Source organism: Geotrypetes seraphini, chromosome 2, assembly GCF_902459505.1.
Source record: "Geotrypetes seraphini chromosome 2, aGeoSer1.1, whole genome shotgun sequence".
In the NCBI taxonomy this organism is placed as follows: Eukaryota; Metazoa; Chordata; class Amphibia; order Gymnophiona; family Dermophiidae; genus Geotrypetes; species Geotrypetes seraphini.
Genome location: NC_047085.1, coordinates 275,532,256 through 275,550,010, shown reverse-complemented (window position 1 = coordinate 275,550,010; position 17,755 = coordinate 275,532,256). Strand labels below are relative to the sequence as shown.

At 40.9% G+C, this 17,755-nt stretch overlaps 1 protein-coding gene across 1 annotated transcript in view; it reads right to left on the bottom strand.

Annotated features, from left to right (window-relative positions):
* Nucleotides 1-17,755, bottom strand: part of SEMA5A (semaphorin 5A) — a 1,054,315-nt gene that overhangs the window by 694,279 nt on the left and 342,281 nt on the right. The window contains 1 exon segment of the mRNA XM_033929716.1: nt 7,868-8,065. Within this exon segment, the coding sequence (XP_033785607.1) occupies nt 7,868-8,036 (169 nt within the window). The 5' untranslated portion in view covers nt 8,037-8,065.

Sequence of the window (17,755 nt, the reverse complement as noted above, 5' to 3'; positions counted from 1 at the left end):
ACTCAGAAACAGCACCAAATAAGCTCAGACTGTGGAGAAAGCCAAAGACACGGTAAACGAGGCACAAAACCTGTATATACCCAGATTTAGGAAAGGATACAGGAAGAATCATACAAAAAACCCAGCATGGATAACCAATGAAGTAAAAAAAGTAATAGGAGACAAGAAAAAATCATTTCGGAAGTTAGAAAAGGACAAAACTGATGAAAATTGGAAGGAGCACAGGAAGCAGCAAAAAGAATGTCACCGAGTAGTCAGAAAAGCAAAGAAAGAATACGAAGAGAGACTAGCCAAGGAAGCACAAAATTTTAAACCATTCTTCTGATATATGAAAGGAAAGCAGCCGGCGAGGGAGGAGGTGGTACCTTTGGATGAGGGAGACAGGAAGGGAGTGGTGAAGGAGGAAAAAGAGGTGGCTGATAGAGTAAACACATTCTTCTTGTCAGTCTTTACAAGAGAAGACACATCCAATGTGCCTGAACCGGAAAAAATCTTCAAGGGGGATCAAGAGAGAAAATTATCATACTTGGAAGTAAGCCTCGAAGACGTGCTCAAGCTGATAGATAGATTAAAAACTGACAAATCTCCGGGCCCAGATGGAATCCACCCAAGAATACTGAAAGAGCTCTGAGACGAAACAGCAGAGTTACTGCAGCAGATTTGTAATCTATCCTTGAGAACAGGGGTATTCCCGGAGGACTGGAGGATAGCAAATGTTACACCTATCTTCAAAAAAGGATCGAGAGGCGATCCAGGAAACTACAGACCGGTGAGCTTAACCTCAGTTCCGGGGAAGATGGCCGAATCATTGATCAAGGAAAGTATCAGTGAACACATAGAATAAAATAATCTGTTGAGAACAAGACAGCATGGTTTCTGTAAAGGAAGATCATGCCAAACGAATCTACTGCATTTCTTTGCGGGGATAAGCAAACAACTGGACAAAGGAGACCCTATAGACATCGTATATCTGAACTTCCAAAAAGCTTTCGACAAAGTACCCCATGAGCGCCTACTAAAGAAGCTGTGGAGCCATGGGGTGGAAGGGGACGTGATCAGATGGATCAAAAATTGGCTGGCGGACAGGAAGCAGAGGGTAGGAGTAAAGGGACACTACTCTGACTGGAAAGGGGTCACGAGTGGTGTCCCACAGGGGTCAGTGCTGGGGCCGCTGCTGTTCAATATATTCATTAATGACCTGGAAACGGGGACGAAATGTGAAGTTATAAAATTTGCAGATGACACAAAACTCTCCAGTAGGGTCAGAACTGTTGAGGAATGCAAAGAACTACAAAGTGACCTGAACAAGCTGGGTGAGTGGGCAAAAAGATGGCAGATGAGCTTCAATATAGAGAAATGTAAAGTCTTGAACATAGGGAAAGGGAACCCGATGTACAGCTATACGATGGGAGGTAGGGTACTGGGGAAGGCAACCTAGAAAAGGACTTGGGGGTATTGGTGGATACTACGATGAAGCCAGCGGCACAATGTGCAGCGGCCTCAAAAAAGGCGAACAGAATGTTGGGCATTATCAAAAAAGGTATCACTACCAGAACAAAAGAAGTTATCCTGCCGCTGTATCGAGCGATGGTGTGCCCGCATCTGAAGTACTGCGTCCAATACTGGTCGCCGCACCTTAAGGATATGGCAATGCTCGAGAGGGTCCAGAGAAGAGCAACAAAGATGATTAAGGGCATGGAAAACCTTGCATATACCGAAAGGCAAGAGAAGCTGGGGCTCATTACCCTGGAAAAGTGGAGAATTAGAGGGGACATGATAGAGACTTATAAAATCATGAAAGGCATAGAGAAGGTGGAGAGGGACAGATTCTTCAGGCTAGCAGGGACAAAAACAAGAAGGCATTCAGATAAACTGAAAGGAGACAGATTCAAGACGAATGCTAGGAAGTTCTTCTTCACTCAGAGAGTGGTGGACACCTGGAATGCGCTTCCAAGAGAGGTGATAGGACAGAGTACAATGTTGGGTTTCAAAAAGGGCTTGGATGACTTCTTGAAGGAGAAAGGGATTACAGGGTATAGATAGAGGGTTATTATACAGGGTACTTCAGGATTAGGGCACAAACAATGTAGGTGGTGGGACTTAAAGGTCAAGGACCTGGGAGGCTGCCACGGGAGCGGACTGCTGGGCACGATGGACCCCCTGGTCTGACCCAGCAGAGGCAATGCTTATGTTCTTATGTTAGGAGTTTCCCTGCATATGAGTTGTGAATACTGAGGACCTTTCTCTACACATTATGAATTTTTGATTTTTTGATTTCTTGGAGGGAGATCGGGGTTCCAGTTTGTGCCTTTTTCCAGTTTTATTGGTGGCCATTACTTCTGTATTTGTAGATATTCCAGTAGTATAGAAGGTTGATAGTAGAATTAATAGGTTCCACAAGAATTTCTTAATCGATGTTCAGTCCTTATTTTGAAATTAACAATACTGTAGGGAGAGCAACTCGATCAGGCTGCCATTCCTCTCAGGCACTCTAGCGCCCCCCCCCCCCCCCCCATTTTTTGATACATAATTTAATAAAGTGGTGTTTATGGATAATATCTCCCAGTGAGATCATTTTTGAAAGAATAATTTTCCTGTACCGTTCTAAACATTCTTTCTCTATTTGGTTCATTGTTTGTTGAAAGCAGCTGTAGCTTCAGCAGGGTAATAAAATATTTTTAGCCCTTTAACTATTTTCTTATAATTTTTTTATATTTGATTTTTTAGTATTTTATTTGTATTTATTTTTACTTTTGCCTTTCCTTATTAATTAATTTTTGCCTTTTTCCACATTTCCTCTCTCTCTTCTGGTTTCTAATAATTTGATATTCAGAGTGATTGAAGTATGCGGGAGAGGTGGGCCAGACGCTGATATTTGATGGCATTTAACCAGGAAAAGTAGCTGAACATTGGTAATGACCTGCTATTTTGAAAGTGGGCAGGTGCAGAGTTGGTTTGGGGAGGGGGGAGGGAGGCAGCAGTTATGTTGGTGTCACAGCTATCTCCTCCTCATGTACTAACCATTTATTTCCTGTCAAATATTGTAATTCAAACTCATCGCCTATCGTTTATGTCTTGTACAGTCTCTTTATCTTCCCTTCTAAAGTAGGCAGTAAGCCACTCAGTTAACTTGGTTCATGAACAGGATAACAAATCTTTAATAAACTTGAAAACTTGGAATTCAGTTCTGGTGCCCACATAGCTAACTGAGTATATAGGATGGCATACATTTCAATCCCAACTTATCCCAGCTAGCTATGTGGGTGCTAGCCCTGAATTCTAGCTGGCACCCAGATAACTTTCAAGCACTGGCCTGTAGAAATACATTTTCTGGCCTCCAGGATACATCTTCTCTCCAGCTTCAACAATAGACCATATCCCAACATGTCCCAACCCCCCCCCCCACTAGGACAAACTCATTTCCCTGCCCCCCTTCTCCTCCAGGACCCCCTTGCAATAATAGTAGCATTCCCCAATACCATGACTGAACTTCCAACTGGACCACCCCCCAACAATAACAGACCCAATACCCCCCTTCAGCAGGAGGCTTATGGGCCTACCTTAACTTCATCGGTGGTTGAGTGGGTTGAGCAGGAGTGAAGCTCTCTCATTACTGCCTATAGTGGAGCTTGAAAATGGTGACTGCTAACTCTAGACTTCGTTGAACTCTGATAGACTCAACGTCCACATTTCTGCCTGTGGTTGCTGGTATGTACATAGAGGTACACTCCACACTCCAGTTATCAACTTTGTTTCGAGGCCCCACAATGCAGAGAGGCCGCATAATGCACAGAGAGAGAAAGAGATAATGGTTACTGCGGATGGGCAAACTAGTTGGGTCAAATAGCCTTTATCTGCCATCATGTTTCTATGTTTCTGTCTCTGTGATATGTTGAGAGGCCTGGAAACAATGGTCCCTGCATGGTCATTGAAGCATCAGGGACCTCACACCTATTCCTCTGTCACCCAGATTAACAAAACAAGCAGAGAGTGCTTGCCTCTTGAGAGAAGAACACAAGGGGTAGAAAGTGACACACAAGTGAAACATTTTTCAGCTTTCTACCCTTTGTGTGTCACTTTTTCTGGCAGGTCTTCCTCACATAGATACTTTAGTCTTGGGGATTTCCCTATGTAATGTTTCCCTACTGAGCTCACATTGAACATTAAAGGGCTCATAATCAAAAGAAAAAAACGTCTAAAAAGTGGCCTAAATGGCTACTTGGACGATCAAAAAGCCTGATCGTCCAAGTACCCATAATCAAAGCTGGTTTTAGACGTGTCTAAAACCAGCTTAGGCCTTTCTCCTGCCTCTAAACGCACAGAGAGAAAAGAGGCGTTTTTAGAAGAGGGGAAAGGGCGGGCCGACCTAGACCTAGGCGTGCAGCAAGTATAACCAAAACTTTAGGCAGGTTAGACGAAGTCAAAACAGGTTAGACGAAGTCAAAACAGGTCTAAGTGCCGAAAAAGGGACCGCTGAGCTGATCGTGGCTGCTGCGATCAGCTCAGCGGCCCCAGCAATCTGCCTACCACCTACAGCAATGATCACGGCAGGAGAGATGCCTCATCTCCCCTACTGCGATGCCATCACTCCTCTACCCGAACTGCCAAGACCCGCGGCAGGAGAGATGCCCTAATTCTCCTGCCGCGGGTTGTGGCAGTTCGGGTAGAGGAGTGATGGCATCATGATAGGGGACATGAGGCATCTCTCCTGCCATGATACATCACCCCCCCCCGACAACATCAAGGCAAGAGGAAGCCCAAGCCCTCCTGCCCCGCGATCCTCACCCCCTACAAGATCGGGGAGGAGGGAACCCAACCCCTCCTACTCAGGCGGGCCCCCTACCCCCTATCCCCCACTACAATATGGGCAGGAGGGATCCCAGACCCTCCTGCCCTCGACACAACCCCCTCCCCAACGACCGCCCCCCAAACCCCCGATCACCCCCCCCCCGTCGACCCCACAACCCCCCTTCCCCAATCCCACCCCCTCATACCTGTTAAATGTTGGCCGGACGGACAGGTGCCAAGCCCACCCGACCTGCAGGCCAGCCGGCTCCAGAATGGGACCGGATTGGCCCAGGCAGCTGAAACCCCGTCCACAGGTGGGGCCTAAGGCGCCTGGGCCAACCAGAATAGGGGGGTCACAGGTTGGCGGGAGGGGGGCCGATCAGGGGTTTGGGGGGGCAGTCGTTGGGGGGGTTGTGTCGAGGGCAGGAGGGCTGGGATCCCTCCTGCCAATATTGTAGTGGGGGGTAGGGGTCCACCTGGGCAGGAGGGGTTGGGCTCCCTCCTGCCCGATCTTGTAGGGGGTGGGGGGTGAGAGGCCAGGAGGGCTTGGGCTCCCTCCTGGCCCCATCGGACTCGGGGGGGATTAGAGATTGCGGGGCAGGAGGGCTTGGGCTCCCTCCTGCCCCGAACGTAATTGGGGGGGCCGCGGGGCAAGAGGGCTTGGGCTCCCTCTTGTCCCGATCTTCATTGGGGGTTCGGGGGTGCCGCGGGGCAAGAGGGCTTGGACTCCTTCTTGCCCCGATCTTCATTGGGGGTTCGGGGGTGCCGCGGGGCAAGAGGGCTTGGACTCCCTCTTGTCCCGATCTTCATTGGGGGTTCAGGGGTGCCACGGGGCAAGAGGGCTTGGACTCCCTCTTGCCCCGATGTCGTCGGGGAGGTCGGGGGTGCCGCTGGGCAAGAGGGCTTGGACTCCCTCTTGCCCTGATGTTGTGGGGGGGTGGATTGGATTCTGTAACCAGTGTTGTTTTTGACAGACACCGGTTACAGAATCCAGCTTTTAGGCGAAGGACTGGCTCCTCCTTCACCTAAAAGCCCTTGTGTTGGACGTTTGGGGCTTAGGCGTTTTTTGGGTTCATTATGGGGTATAAGTTTAGACGTAGTGTGGTGGTCTGGGCGTTTAAATAGCTGAACGTAGAGGCAGGCCATTATTAAAGAAAAACCTTCTTTTGGACGTTTTTTTTGATTATGGACATTTTCCCTGCTTCTACTTTCAACGTTTAAGGCCTTAGGCCAAAAGGGGACTTAGACGTCTCATTTCCCAAACAGTCATTCTGTTACAGATCATCCATCAAAAAATACAAATTTTTATCCCTTAGTATGGCCTGTGGTATTCAATATTAGTATATGCGCTTACAAGTTCTTCAGTGTACCACAATGTGCAATACATATTTTACTATTTTTTTTGCTGACTACCATTTGCTTTATGATTTTTACTCTATATTAATATTTAACCTGTTGTTTTATATTTTTGGTGTTTTATACATAAGTTTATTCATTTCTTATGTTTTTAGTGTCCCCTGATGAAGGCATCGTAGATGCTGAAACTTGGATCCTTGTTGGGACATCTTTATAATAAAGGTCTTATATTGTTTGCTTAAGACATCTCCCTTGCCCTTCTTTGTTCTACCCAGATTAACAAAGCAGAATTTAGAAAAACCTGCAGCATTTTAGACACATTCTTATCATCCTCATATAGGTCAGATGCAGGTAAAAGGGAAGACAGGGGGCAGGATTGTGAATGATAATAATTATTGTAATAATTCTAGATTTCTGAGCAGATAGCAATCTTATCTGCCAAAGTCCTGAAGAACCCAGTCTCTTGCTTTTCCCCATTCAAAAGATTTCAAATCATTAGAAAGAACAAATACACCTGCTCTTACATCTCTTTCCCCCCTACTCCAACACATATCCTCAAAAATCTCTAAGATGCCAAAAGGGAAATCCTACTCCCTGCTCTCTCAGTGATTTTAAATGTCCTATGTTGCCTTTCCCTTGAAAACTGTGGGATCTCTTGCATTACATACTGTAATGGTAAATTTGCAGCAATGTATATGCACCAGGTTTTAGGGCATTAAGACAGCTTGAGCCATTCGAGATTTCTTGGATGAGAAATCATTACACATATTAATTCATGCCTTTGAGTTATCAAAGTTAGATTATGGTAATTTAGTATATGCAGGCACTGGGTCAGGACAGTTGACGCACTTACAAACAGTGCAGAATACTGCAATTAGATTATTAGGCCGGGCATACTGTATATTCATCATCACGTGACACCTTTGTATTTAAAATTCCATTGGTTATCAATGGAATTTAGGATCAAATTTAAGATCATAACGTTGGCACATAGAGCATTATTTCAGCTACAGCCCTCAAATCTTTCTAACCTGGTGCTATTTTACGCCCCAAAGCGTCTACTACGATCTCTGAATGATAATAGGGTAGTCATTCCTCACATTTTGAAGACACATCTTGCGTCAACTAGAGATTGTGCATTCTTTTATTTAGTTCTGCAGTTATGGATAACCTGCCCATAGATATGAGAAAAAAAGAATCATGTATAAATTTTAAAACACATTTAAAAGCACATTTTTTTCAATTGGCTTTCTCAACTTAGAACAGAGCTTGGGACTGTGATCTGTGTTTATATAATGATTAATTTTGTAATGGAAAATTTTTAGCTCTATGTATAAATTATGGTTCAGTGAGATCTGAGTGTTTTATTGGTTTGCCATTAGAATTGTTATTATTGAGATGTTGTCTGATATAATATTTATGAAGAAAAAAATTAACTTTTGCTCTTAATTTTTCTTTTTCTAGTTTCAAAAGGAGGTCTTTTCTTGATGAATGCGAATTATGCACTGTAAACCTCTTGGATCTTCTTAGGCCATTATGCGGTATATAAAGTTTTTAATAAACATAAACATTAAATTTGCTCTTAAAATGTTTTTAGAACTCAAAGGGATATAAGTATATTAGTAATAGCACTTTGGCATCAAGTTAATTTAGAACTGGAGTTATGATTGCACATGCAGTAAGCACTAATATTTTGTCTTATTTTGTGCACAGTAGTCCTCACCTTGGTAGGTAATAATCGGATGCACAGCTTGTTGGCACCTGGAGTCTTCTGGTGATGACAATCCCAGCATCCCTTGTACTCCCTGAATTATGATCAGCAGTGCAAGCAGGCATCGCTCTTTTACGGTGGTCATTACGACTTCTGCACTGATCACTATTCCTCTAGCCATCGACTGTTATGTTTATGTGTAGAAAGGACCTGGCAAAGACAAAATTATATACTTCATCAGTAAAATTAAATTCCAAGGACCATGTTCAGCATTTGGGGGAAGTTATCAACGTAGAGTACAAGATCCATTTTAAGCAACAAGACTGAGTTCTAAAATATGACTTGTATGACCCATTATAATGGTAGCCCAAGCTGATGTCTAGCCTGATATCCTATTTTACTAGGCCTCACTAAGCATAATGAGGCTTGGACTTTTTAGGCCATTACAAGGTTTTAGAAACACATTTGAAAGTAAATAGCAGCATTTAAATTAAAAAAAAAATTCTTATATACCGTAAATCTATAGATCTAAGCGGTTTTCAACATATATACATAAAATATTAACATTAATACTTACACTTCTCAAAACATTCACAATACATATTCAATGTTTTTTCACTTGACGTATCTAAAACATTTCTTATCTCATAAGATTACCTGTGAAAACAAATGTTTTTTAAAATGTTTCTAAAAGTACTGTGAGACTCAATGAATCTCAGTTCCTTTGGGATTGCATTCCATAACGGGTACCACAACCATAAAAATTGAGTCTCTGTATATCTCAAGTCTTATTTAAAATCTGGAACATCAAGCAATGCCTGATTACTTGACTGTAGAGGGCATCCTGATACATAAACCTTTAAGATTACAGCCAAACAAAGGGATTGTTGCTCATGAAGAATTTTAAAGATCAATGTCAAAATCTTAATTGGATACGCCAATAAATGGGCAACCAATATAATTGTTTAAGAATTGGCATAATATGCCCATATAGAGGGCACCCTAAAATTAACCTAGCAGCAGCATTTTGAGCTATTTGTATAGCTCTTAAATCTTTTTTTGGTAAACCAACTAACAATGAGTTACATAAGAACATAAGAAATGCCTCCACTGGGTCAGACCAGAGGTCCATCGTGCCCAGCAGACTGCCCACGCGGTGGCTCAACAGGTCTAGAGCCTGTGCAGTAGCCCTCTATCTATACCCCTCTATCCCTTTTTCCAGTAGGAAATTGTCCAATCCTTTCTTGAACCCATGCACCGTACTCTGCCCTATTACGCCCTCTGGAAGCGTATTCCAGATGTCCACAACACGCTGGGTAAAGAAAAACTTCCTAGCATTCGTTTTGAATCTGTCCCCTTTCAGCTTTTCCGAATGCCCTCTTGTTCTTTTATGTTCTGAAAGTTTGAAGAATCTGTCCCTCTCTACTCTCTCTATGCCCTTACAGTAATCAAAAAGTGGTTATATATATATATATATATATATAGGCTTGCATGACTGTTTGAAAACTGACCAGACTAACAATTCCTTCAAAAGTCACAATAATTTCAGCTTCAAGAATATTATCTGAATAACTGATTTATCATACACCTTCATAGATAGTGAAGAGTCCAGAAATACTACAAGATATTCCAAAGTATTCTCAAAAGAAAAAGATGCAAGATGACAATTCAGTCTACCTGAAAGTAATACCTAGTTTTCAATGGATTCAACTGTAATTTAGTAGCTGAAAGCCAAGATTTCACTGTAATGTCAAAAATGAAAATGTAGCAGAAATCAACTCATGAACTTGCAAATAAAACTGAATATCATCTACATGGAGCCGACAGCGCACACCTAAACAACTCAGAATTTTACAGAGTAGTGCAATATATACTGTATATTAAATAATAATGCAAAAGGTGAAGACCCTTGAAGTACTCAAGCACCCAATTTTAGTTGAAAATGACAATCTTGTAAACATGAGATAAACCATTTCCATACTTGTCAGGCTATGCCAAAAGCTTGTAATCTCTATAACAAGAGCTGGTGATTAATCATATCAAATGCAGTACTAATGTCTAATGTGACCTTCCTTGAATCAAAACCAATTCTAATATCATCAAGAACAGACAACAGTAAAAAGTCTCAATATTATGTTTACATATGTATGTATATCACACGCACATGTAAATGTTGATGTCAAGGTGATCCACATCATGCAGATATTTTGAGGAGATATGGTTTGAACATGGTTTGGGTGGGACTAAAATCCATCCAGCCGAGAGTCAAAGGCACTGCTAACTAGATAATTGCTGGCCAGCAGAATATTCCATGTCACTAACTGGATAATGCAGTATCAGGGAAGTCTATGGGTGGAGTTTGGTCAGGGCCAGAGGTTATCTAGTAAGTGGCAATATTCAGATCACTGGATAGCTAAGCAGAGAAAGTTAGGCTAGCAAGAAGGCTTTCCTTGCTTTATCTGATTAGCTATTGGTTAGCAGTCTGAATATCACTGCAAACCAGATAGCACCGCCATTCAGCACCAGCCATAATCCAGATACTGGTACTGAACATCTGGTTTTATTTTGACCATGGTGGTTGGTGACCTCCACAGGCTGAATATCAGCACTTACATGTTCAGTCCCCGTTTTAAAAAGAGAATGCATGTGTATAGAGAAAGATTTCGATATCAACTTTTGTATCAATTAAAGTCAGGCAAAGGTTTTTAAAAAGTATTTTTTTTAGCCAGAGTTTTACATAAGGTATTAAGGCACCCCCTGCTCATTCCAGCCACACTTGCGCCCTCACCACCCCATACCTATTTAAATCTTCGCCAGCGCAAACAGCTTCTCTGGTCTGCTGCTCGTGCTAACTTTCCCTCTGATGTCACTTCCTGGCCCCGTGACCCAGCCAAAAGTGAAACCGAATATACAATGCCGGTCACTGGAAAAAGCCTGGCATGGAATATCCGGAGTCAGAACTGACTGCGGGACTTAGGAGTGCTGCCTCCTGTGATCTGAATATCAACCCCATAGTTTTTGCACATTAACATATTCATTTGGACTGTCATAGAACTAGAAACATTATTTCAGCTTTATTTAGAGAACCTGTTCATTCCACACAGTTGCAACAGCTTTGAGGAAAGCAGAACACTATTTACAGCAAAAAGGCAACAAATTACCATAGTTTTAAGTGCAGCTAAAAAATTATTCCAGATTCAATAGTGTTGTTGGAATTGACAAATAACATATCACAATCAATGATATTTCAGCGTTTCCTTTGAAAAACAAACAAACAATTTCTTTGTTTTGCTTAACAGAACAGAGATCAACTTTTGTAAAGCTTGGAGGAGAGGGAGATTGACCTTTTTCTTGCTCACAGATTCAAATATGATAAAAAAAAGATTGTGTACTGCAGCCTGACTTGCATTTCCATGGAGATTTTCTCAGGAGGGGATGCTCTTTTCACATCCATAATGTAAATCAGACATATCTTTTCATGGCATGTGCACAATGAATAATATTTACTGTTCCCTCGCCCACACTGAGGTCTAAGAAATATCTGAAGCATGAAGAAAGTTTCTTTTAACATTTCAACCAGGGACTCTTGCTGGATAAACTTTTCTTTATTACCATGCTTCTTCATGATCTATTTGTGTAATGCAAAAAAACCCAAAACAAAAACAAAAAGAATAAAACAATAAGTCCATTGCAGGTTAACTGTTTTCTGGATATTGAAAATGATAGGTATTCTATTCATTTCTTATGCCACAAAAAAGGGTCCTTACTAGTTTTGGGGATCCTGCCAGGTACTTGTGACCTATGTTCCTTCTAAGTTGAGCACATGAGCAATTGCTCATATATTCTAAGAGCGTTGCTCACAGATTTTGCATGGCCATTCACAAAAATACTTGTTGCTCACATGAGAAAAAATGTGCACGCATTTGGGCAATCAGAGGGAGCACTGCTTGTGACTTATATTAGGCGCTGTTAGAAACAGGATACTGGACTCGAACGGCTTTTGGTCTGACTCATTATGGGAATTATTATCTTTTTTTTTTTTTTTGTATATTGTACATCATTTGAAATAGATCTTTGCCTTGGGCTCCTTTAACTAAGCTGTGATAGCGGTTTTAGCGTGCGCTTAGCACACGCTGAATTGCCGCAAACGCTGGACCTTAACACCAGCATTGAGCTGGCATTAGTTCTAGCTGCGTAGCGTAGGTTTCGCACGCGCTAAAATCCTTCATGCGCTAAAACGCTATCGCAGCTTAGTAAAAGGAGGCTTTAGTCTCTTCCCTGCCCTAAGTTTTGTTCCTGTTTGATCCGTTTCATCATCTCCTAGTTTATTTATTTAATTTTCTATACCGTTCTCCCAGGAGAGCTCAGAACGGTTTACATGGGTTTATTCAGGTACTCAAGCATTTTTTTCCTGTCTGTCCCGGCAGGCTCACAATCTATCTAACGTACCTGGGGCAATGGGGGGATTAAGTGACTTGCCCAGGGTCACAAGGGAGCAGCGTGGGTTTGAACCTACAACCTCAGGGTGCACTGCTGAGGCTGTACCTTAAATCACTGCGCCACACTCTTCCCCGCTGTCATCCTCATTTCCTAATGTCCTTCAGGTATTCTTGACAACATACAGTACATGGATGTTAAAGGGGTTCCTAGGTGAAAATATTTCCATTGCTGTAGCCTTCGCCCATTTTTGTTGACATTTTTTTGAATCCACTGGTACAAAATGCTCAGTCATATATACATGATTCTTCTGACTATGGTAAAACTGAGTGACAAACACTGTGATATTCAGAATGAACTGATGGTAACTATGGATATAACATCACTTTATACCATAATTCCCCAGCAAGAGGCACTTCAGATGTTCAAATCTTTTTTAGATAAGAGTTCCTATTTTTTAAATGTTAAAGCTAGGTTGATTATGTCAAGGAACTATTTCCAGTCTAAACAATGATATTTTTTTTCAGCAGACATCTGATGTTGCCACGACAGCTAATATGGCCTCATGCAAAGTTAATTTGTTTGTTACATTTTTAAAGTAGCATATTGTTATACCCTTCAGTCTTTCGTGTTTGAAAATATTTTGTTTTGGGTCTGCTTCATAGATGACGTTTTTTTGTGGAAGGGATCTGAAGATTCTTTTGAGCAATTTCATTCTTGGATCAATACAAAGGATGCTAAATCACATTTTTCATTGTCTTGTCAGAAGGAAAACGGTTTCATTTTGGGATATTTTGGTATCTAAATGTCCTGAGGCTTCTCAAACTACAGTGTTTTGCAAGAAGACAGATCACAATATTTTCCTTCACTATAATAGCTGTCATCCTTTAGCTCTGAAGCACAGTTTACCATTCTTACAATTTTTACGTTATCAGTGAGTTTGCTCTGACATTAATGATTTTAAAGTAAAAGCAAGGGAGCTGAAAAACCATCTGTTATCAAAAGGTCAGCCACATTTTGTGTACAGGCAGCTTTTAAAATGACTAAATTCAAGGACAGAACATTGTTGTAAAATTCTAATACTGTGATAACTACTACTGATATCAAGACAACCTGTATTTTGAACTATATAACATTTTCTGCTTTCTTTAGGAAGAATTTCATGATGTGGATTTGAGAAAAGCCTTTCAAAGAGGATGAAATTTGAGGAACTGCTTTGCCCATTGGTGTTGCCATTTACTGAGGAGCGACTTAGGAGACTGGGATTGTTCTCCCTTGAAAAAAGGAGACTGCGAGGGGATATGATCGAGACTTTCAAAATACTGAAAGGAATCGACAAAATAGAGCAGGAAAATAAATTATTTGCAATGTCCAATGTGACACGGACAAGAGGACATGGACTGAAGCTAAGGGGGGACAAGTCCAGGACAAATATCAGGAAGTTCTGCTTCACACGAGTGGTGGACACCTGGAATGCCCTCCCAGAGGAGGTTATTGCGGAATCCACCATTCTAGGATTTAAAAGCAAACTAGATGCACATCTCCTTACAAGAGGCATTGAGAGATATGGGTGACTAAAATTATGTACACCTGGCTGGGCCTCTGCATGAGCGGATTGCCGGACTTGATGGACCGAAGGTCTGATCCGGAGATGGCAGTACTTATGAGGTGATTGTAGGTGCATGTTTCAGTGCGACCAATGCTGGATTTTCTTGTGTAAATCAATGGAGCTGATAGACTTGAAGGGTTAATTAGAATTGGTCCATTTTTTGTAGAATAATTTCTTTACAACATTAGTTGTGATAACTTTTCATGTGGGGTTTTTTTTCGATCTGGTTGTTCCCCTCTAGATTCTGAGAGGAGCCTATGATTGGTCTGTTTTGGTTTTGGCATGTAATGTAAGGGCCAGTTGCCATGTTTGTGTTGCCTTTTAGCAGCTTATGCATAAATTAACTAAACTGAAGTGTGTTTGTTAAGTCCATTGACCACAATACTCTCCTAGCTTTTGACAGCATGCATCCTAGACATGTGAAGACTAGTATTCCTTTTTCGCAATTCATAAGATATCGTTCAATTTGCAATTCTACTCAAACTTATAAAAAGGCTGCGGGGAATTTGAAAAGTAAGTTGGAAGACAGAAAATATCCTAAACTTGCTATACATAGGGCTTTTAAAAGAGCTCTTTATAACGATCGTGAGTCGTTATTACAAGCTAGAAGTAAACCAATCTTGGATAATACCACTCAGTGTATTTTGAAGTTTAATAGCTCATCTACTTTTTTGGCTAAAGCTATATGCAAACATCTGTCTCTATTTGAAATGCATCCAGTTCTTTCTCAAATGTAGTGCCAGGTAGCACTTTCAAGGAATACTAATGTATCTGATATGGTCAGCAAGTCGTATGTATGGTCAAGACAGATGGAAGGAGGAGCCATAAAAAATGCAATCATTGTTCAGTGTGTGAGGTAACAGAGGAATGTGTGGAGTTCTACTCGGATAAAACTGGCTTTAGGATGCGGTTGAGACATAACACCTCATGTGACTCTGTTGGAGTGATTTACATTGTTAGATGCAGATGTGATAAAATTTACGTGGGCCAGACATCAAGAATGTTTAAAACTTGCCTGAATGAACATTGTTCTTGCATTAATAACAAAAAAAGTGAAGCTCCGATGGTGCAACACTGCATGACAGTAGGACATCGTTTTGAGGTGCTGAGATGTCTGATATTGGAGCAACTGTATATGGGTAAGAGAGGGGGGGATTTTAAGAGAAAACCAAAACAAAAAGAACAATTTTGGATTTATACCCTACAATTAATGGAACCTGGTGGGTTAAATAATGCCATTGAATGGCAAGCTTTTTATTGAAGTGTGCTGTGAGGAACTGTTTCTTTAAATTCTTCAGCTGATGTAAATCATGGGTTCCCGATGACGCGGTAGATGTGTCTAGTTCGGGTTTAAATCTGCCTGCCGCTCTTGAGTCAATGCTGTGGTGATAGAAGAAATGCTCTTCATTTTTTGTTTTGAGGCAACATGATTCTATGAAACAAGGATCTTGTTGAGGAAGGGTTTACTGTTTCTTGCCATTAGCCAGGAGTACTGGTGGAAGCTGTGGAGTGAACAAGTTGGACTGTGTACCAGAGAGTGCGAGATATGTGGACGAATGCCGGCGTGAATGTGAGCTGTATGGGAAGAGTGTGCAGGATTTACAGCAAGACCCTTTGGAGGTGTAGTGAGAGTGGACTAGTGGGTCTTGAATTGTGGAAATCGCCAGTGCAATAGTGCTCGTTAGTTTTCTCCAAAGAGCGCTCCAACTGTATGCAGCTAAATACTTGGCTTATTTTTGTATTTTTGTGAGTTTTTTTGTTTTTTTTTGTATTACCACACTTTTACACAGTGTTTTGTGTTGGAGCACTGTTATTTTTATGCTCTACAACTGGGTGCAGCATGGGTGTCCAACTTTTTTCTCTGCATTTAGAGTCACTTACTATTTAAATACCCAAATCTCTAAGGATCCCTTTTACTAAGCGATGGAAAGCAATAGCATATGTTTACTGTTTGAGTTGCTCGGACATTCTGTGGTAATTTCCACTAATCTTGTGCTGAAAAAATTTAACAATTTTTTGGAGGGGACATGTTTGGGGGCATTGAGTGGGCATTCATGTGCTATTCAGTACAGCTACATTACCACATGCTAAATGGTTAGCACAAGATTAGAGTGTGAGCCCTTACCACCTACAAAATAAGTATCAATAAGTGCACATGCACTAATTGTTTTTAATGGTTGCATGCCAATATAATCAGTAAATCCGCTAAGGTTAAATATGAAGATTGAATGGGCCAGCCTTTTCTGACTTAGGGGGGTGTTGATTGGTGGAAGCAAAAAGATGGGAGGAGTTTCAGATAATCTTTAAATGCAGGCCAGAAGCGTTAATGCCATCTTGGTCCGGGGAGGAGCTGGAGTAAGGGATGTTTGTGCAAATAGTTTATGGTGAGTGAAGTTTTCAGATATGGGGATATGGAAATTTTTAGAATTAACTTGCTCTATCTCCTTTCAGGGGTATGTCATTGAGACAGTGAGTGGCAAAACATGTCGGACTATAGGACCCCTGATCAAGCGATTCAAGTTTACTGAAGCTAAGTGCTTTTCTATTCTATTTGAATAAAAGTGAATTGAGTATGTTTGAAGTGGTAGAAGGAACTTTACACATTAATTAAATTAAAAGAAGATTAAAAATGGACCAGTAACAATTGGGTACATAAAGCTTTTCAGCTATGAGAGTATTTGAGCCCTGAGTTGTATCGCTGAGGTCCTGGGAAGATAAGTTTGATGAGCTTTTGAAGTGTGTGAGATTGACTGAATAAAAACATTAGAGCATGGCCATTAATATACAAAATAGAAAATCTGGCATTTTCCATTTGCTTTATAAAAGGCCCCTAACTTAGGCACCTATTGCTCTTAAAAACTTTCCCCAACAGCCATCCTTTGATCTAGTAGATCATGAAATATTGTTGAGTTGTTTAGACACAATAGGACTTTCAGGAAGGGCCTGGAACTGGCTTTAAGGTTTTTTGTAAAAAGATCTTATCAAGTGATTTGTGACGATAACTAAGGTTTAGTTTAGTTTATTCTCATTCATGGAGCAACCCATCTGGTGTGCCTCAAGGTTCTCCGCTATTGCCTACCTTATTCAACATCTACATTTCCCCTTTAGGACATTTATTACAGAGTTTAAATGTAAAATTTTATATATACGCAGATGACATTTCTATTTTAATCCCTCTAAATAATTTTACCACTGAAATTTTAAACCAGATATCTTCTATTATGATTCAGATAGAACAATGGACAATTAATTTCAAACTGAAACTCAATACGGAAAAGACCAAACTTTTCTTGGCTAGTCCCAATGACAAAATAACAAACTCATTGCTTCATCTTAATGGTCATGACTACCCGATTATTAAATCTATCAAAATTCTAGGAGTCACACTAGACCAACATTTAACACTAGCAGATCACACGAACTTAGTGGTACAAAAATGCTTTTTTACATTTTAGAAATTAAGAACCATAAAAAATATCTTGATCCTTTATCATTCAGACTATTGGTGCAGGCATTAGTTTTATCTATTTTAGACTATTGTAACATCATCTATTTAGGAGCACCCCAAAAAATTCTAAGGAAATTAAGGATAATTCAGAATACAGCTGTTCGATTGATTTTTGGTTTAAAAAAGAACGACCATGTTAATCCATATTATCATTGACTTCATTGACTGCCTTTGGAGGAAAGAGTATTATTCAAATTTTCCTGTATCTGCTTTAAGCTGATATTGGGATTGTCTCTAGCTTACCTTTTTCCTCATTTTGTGTTGCATAGACCATCAAGAGAAACTAGAAACTTCTACTTATTTGCTTATCCCAAAATTAATGGGTGTAGATATAAGACCTTCTTAG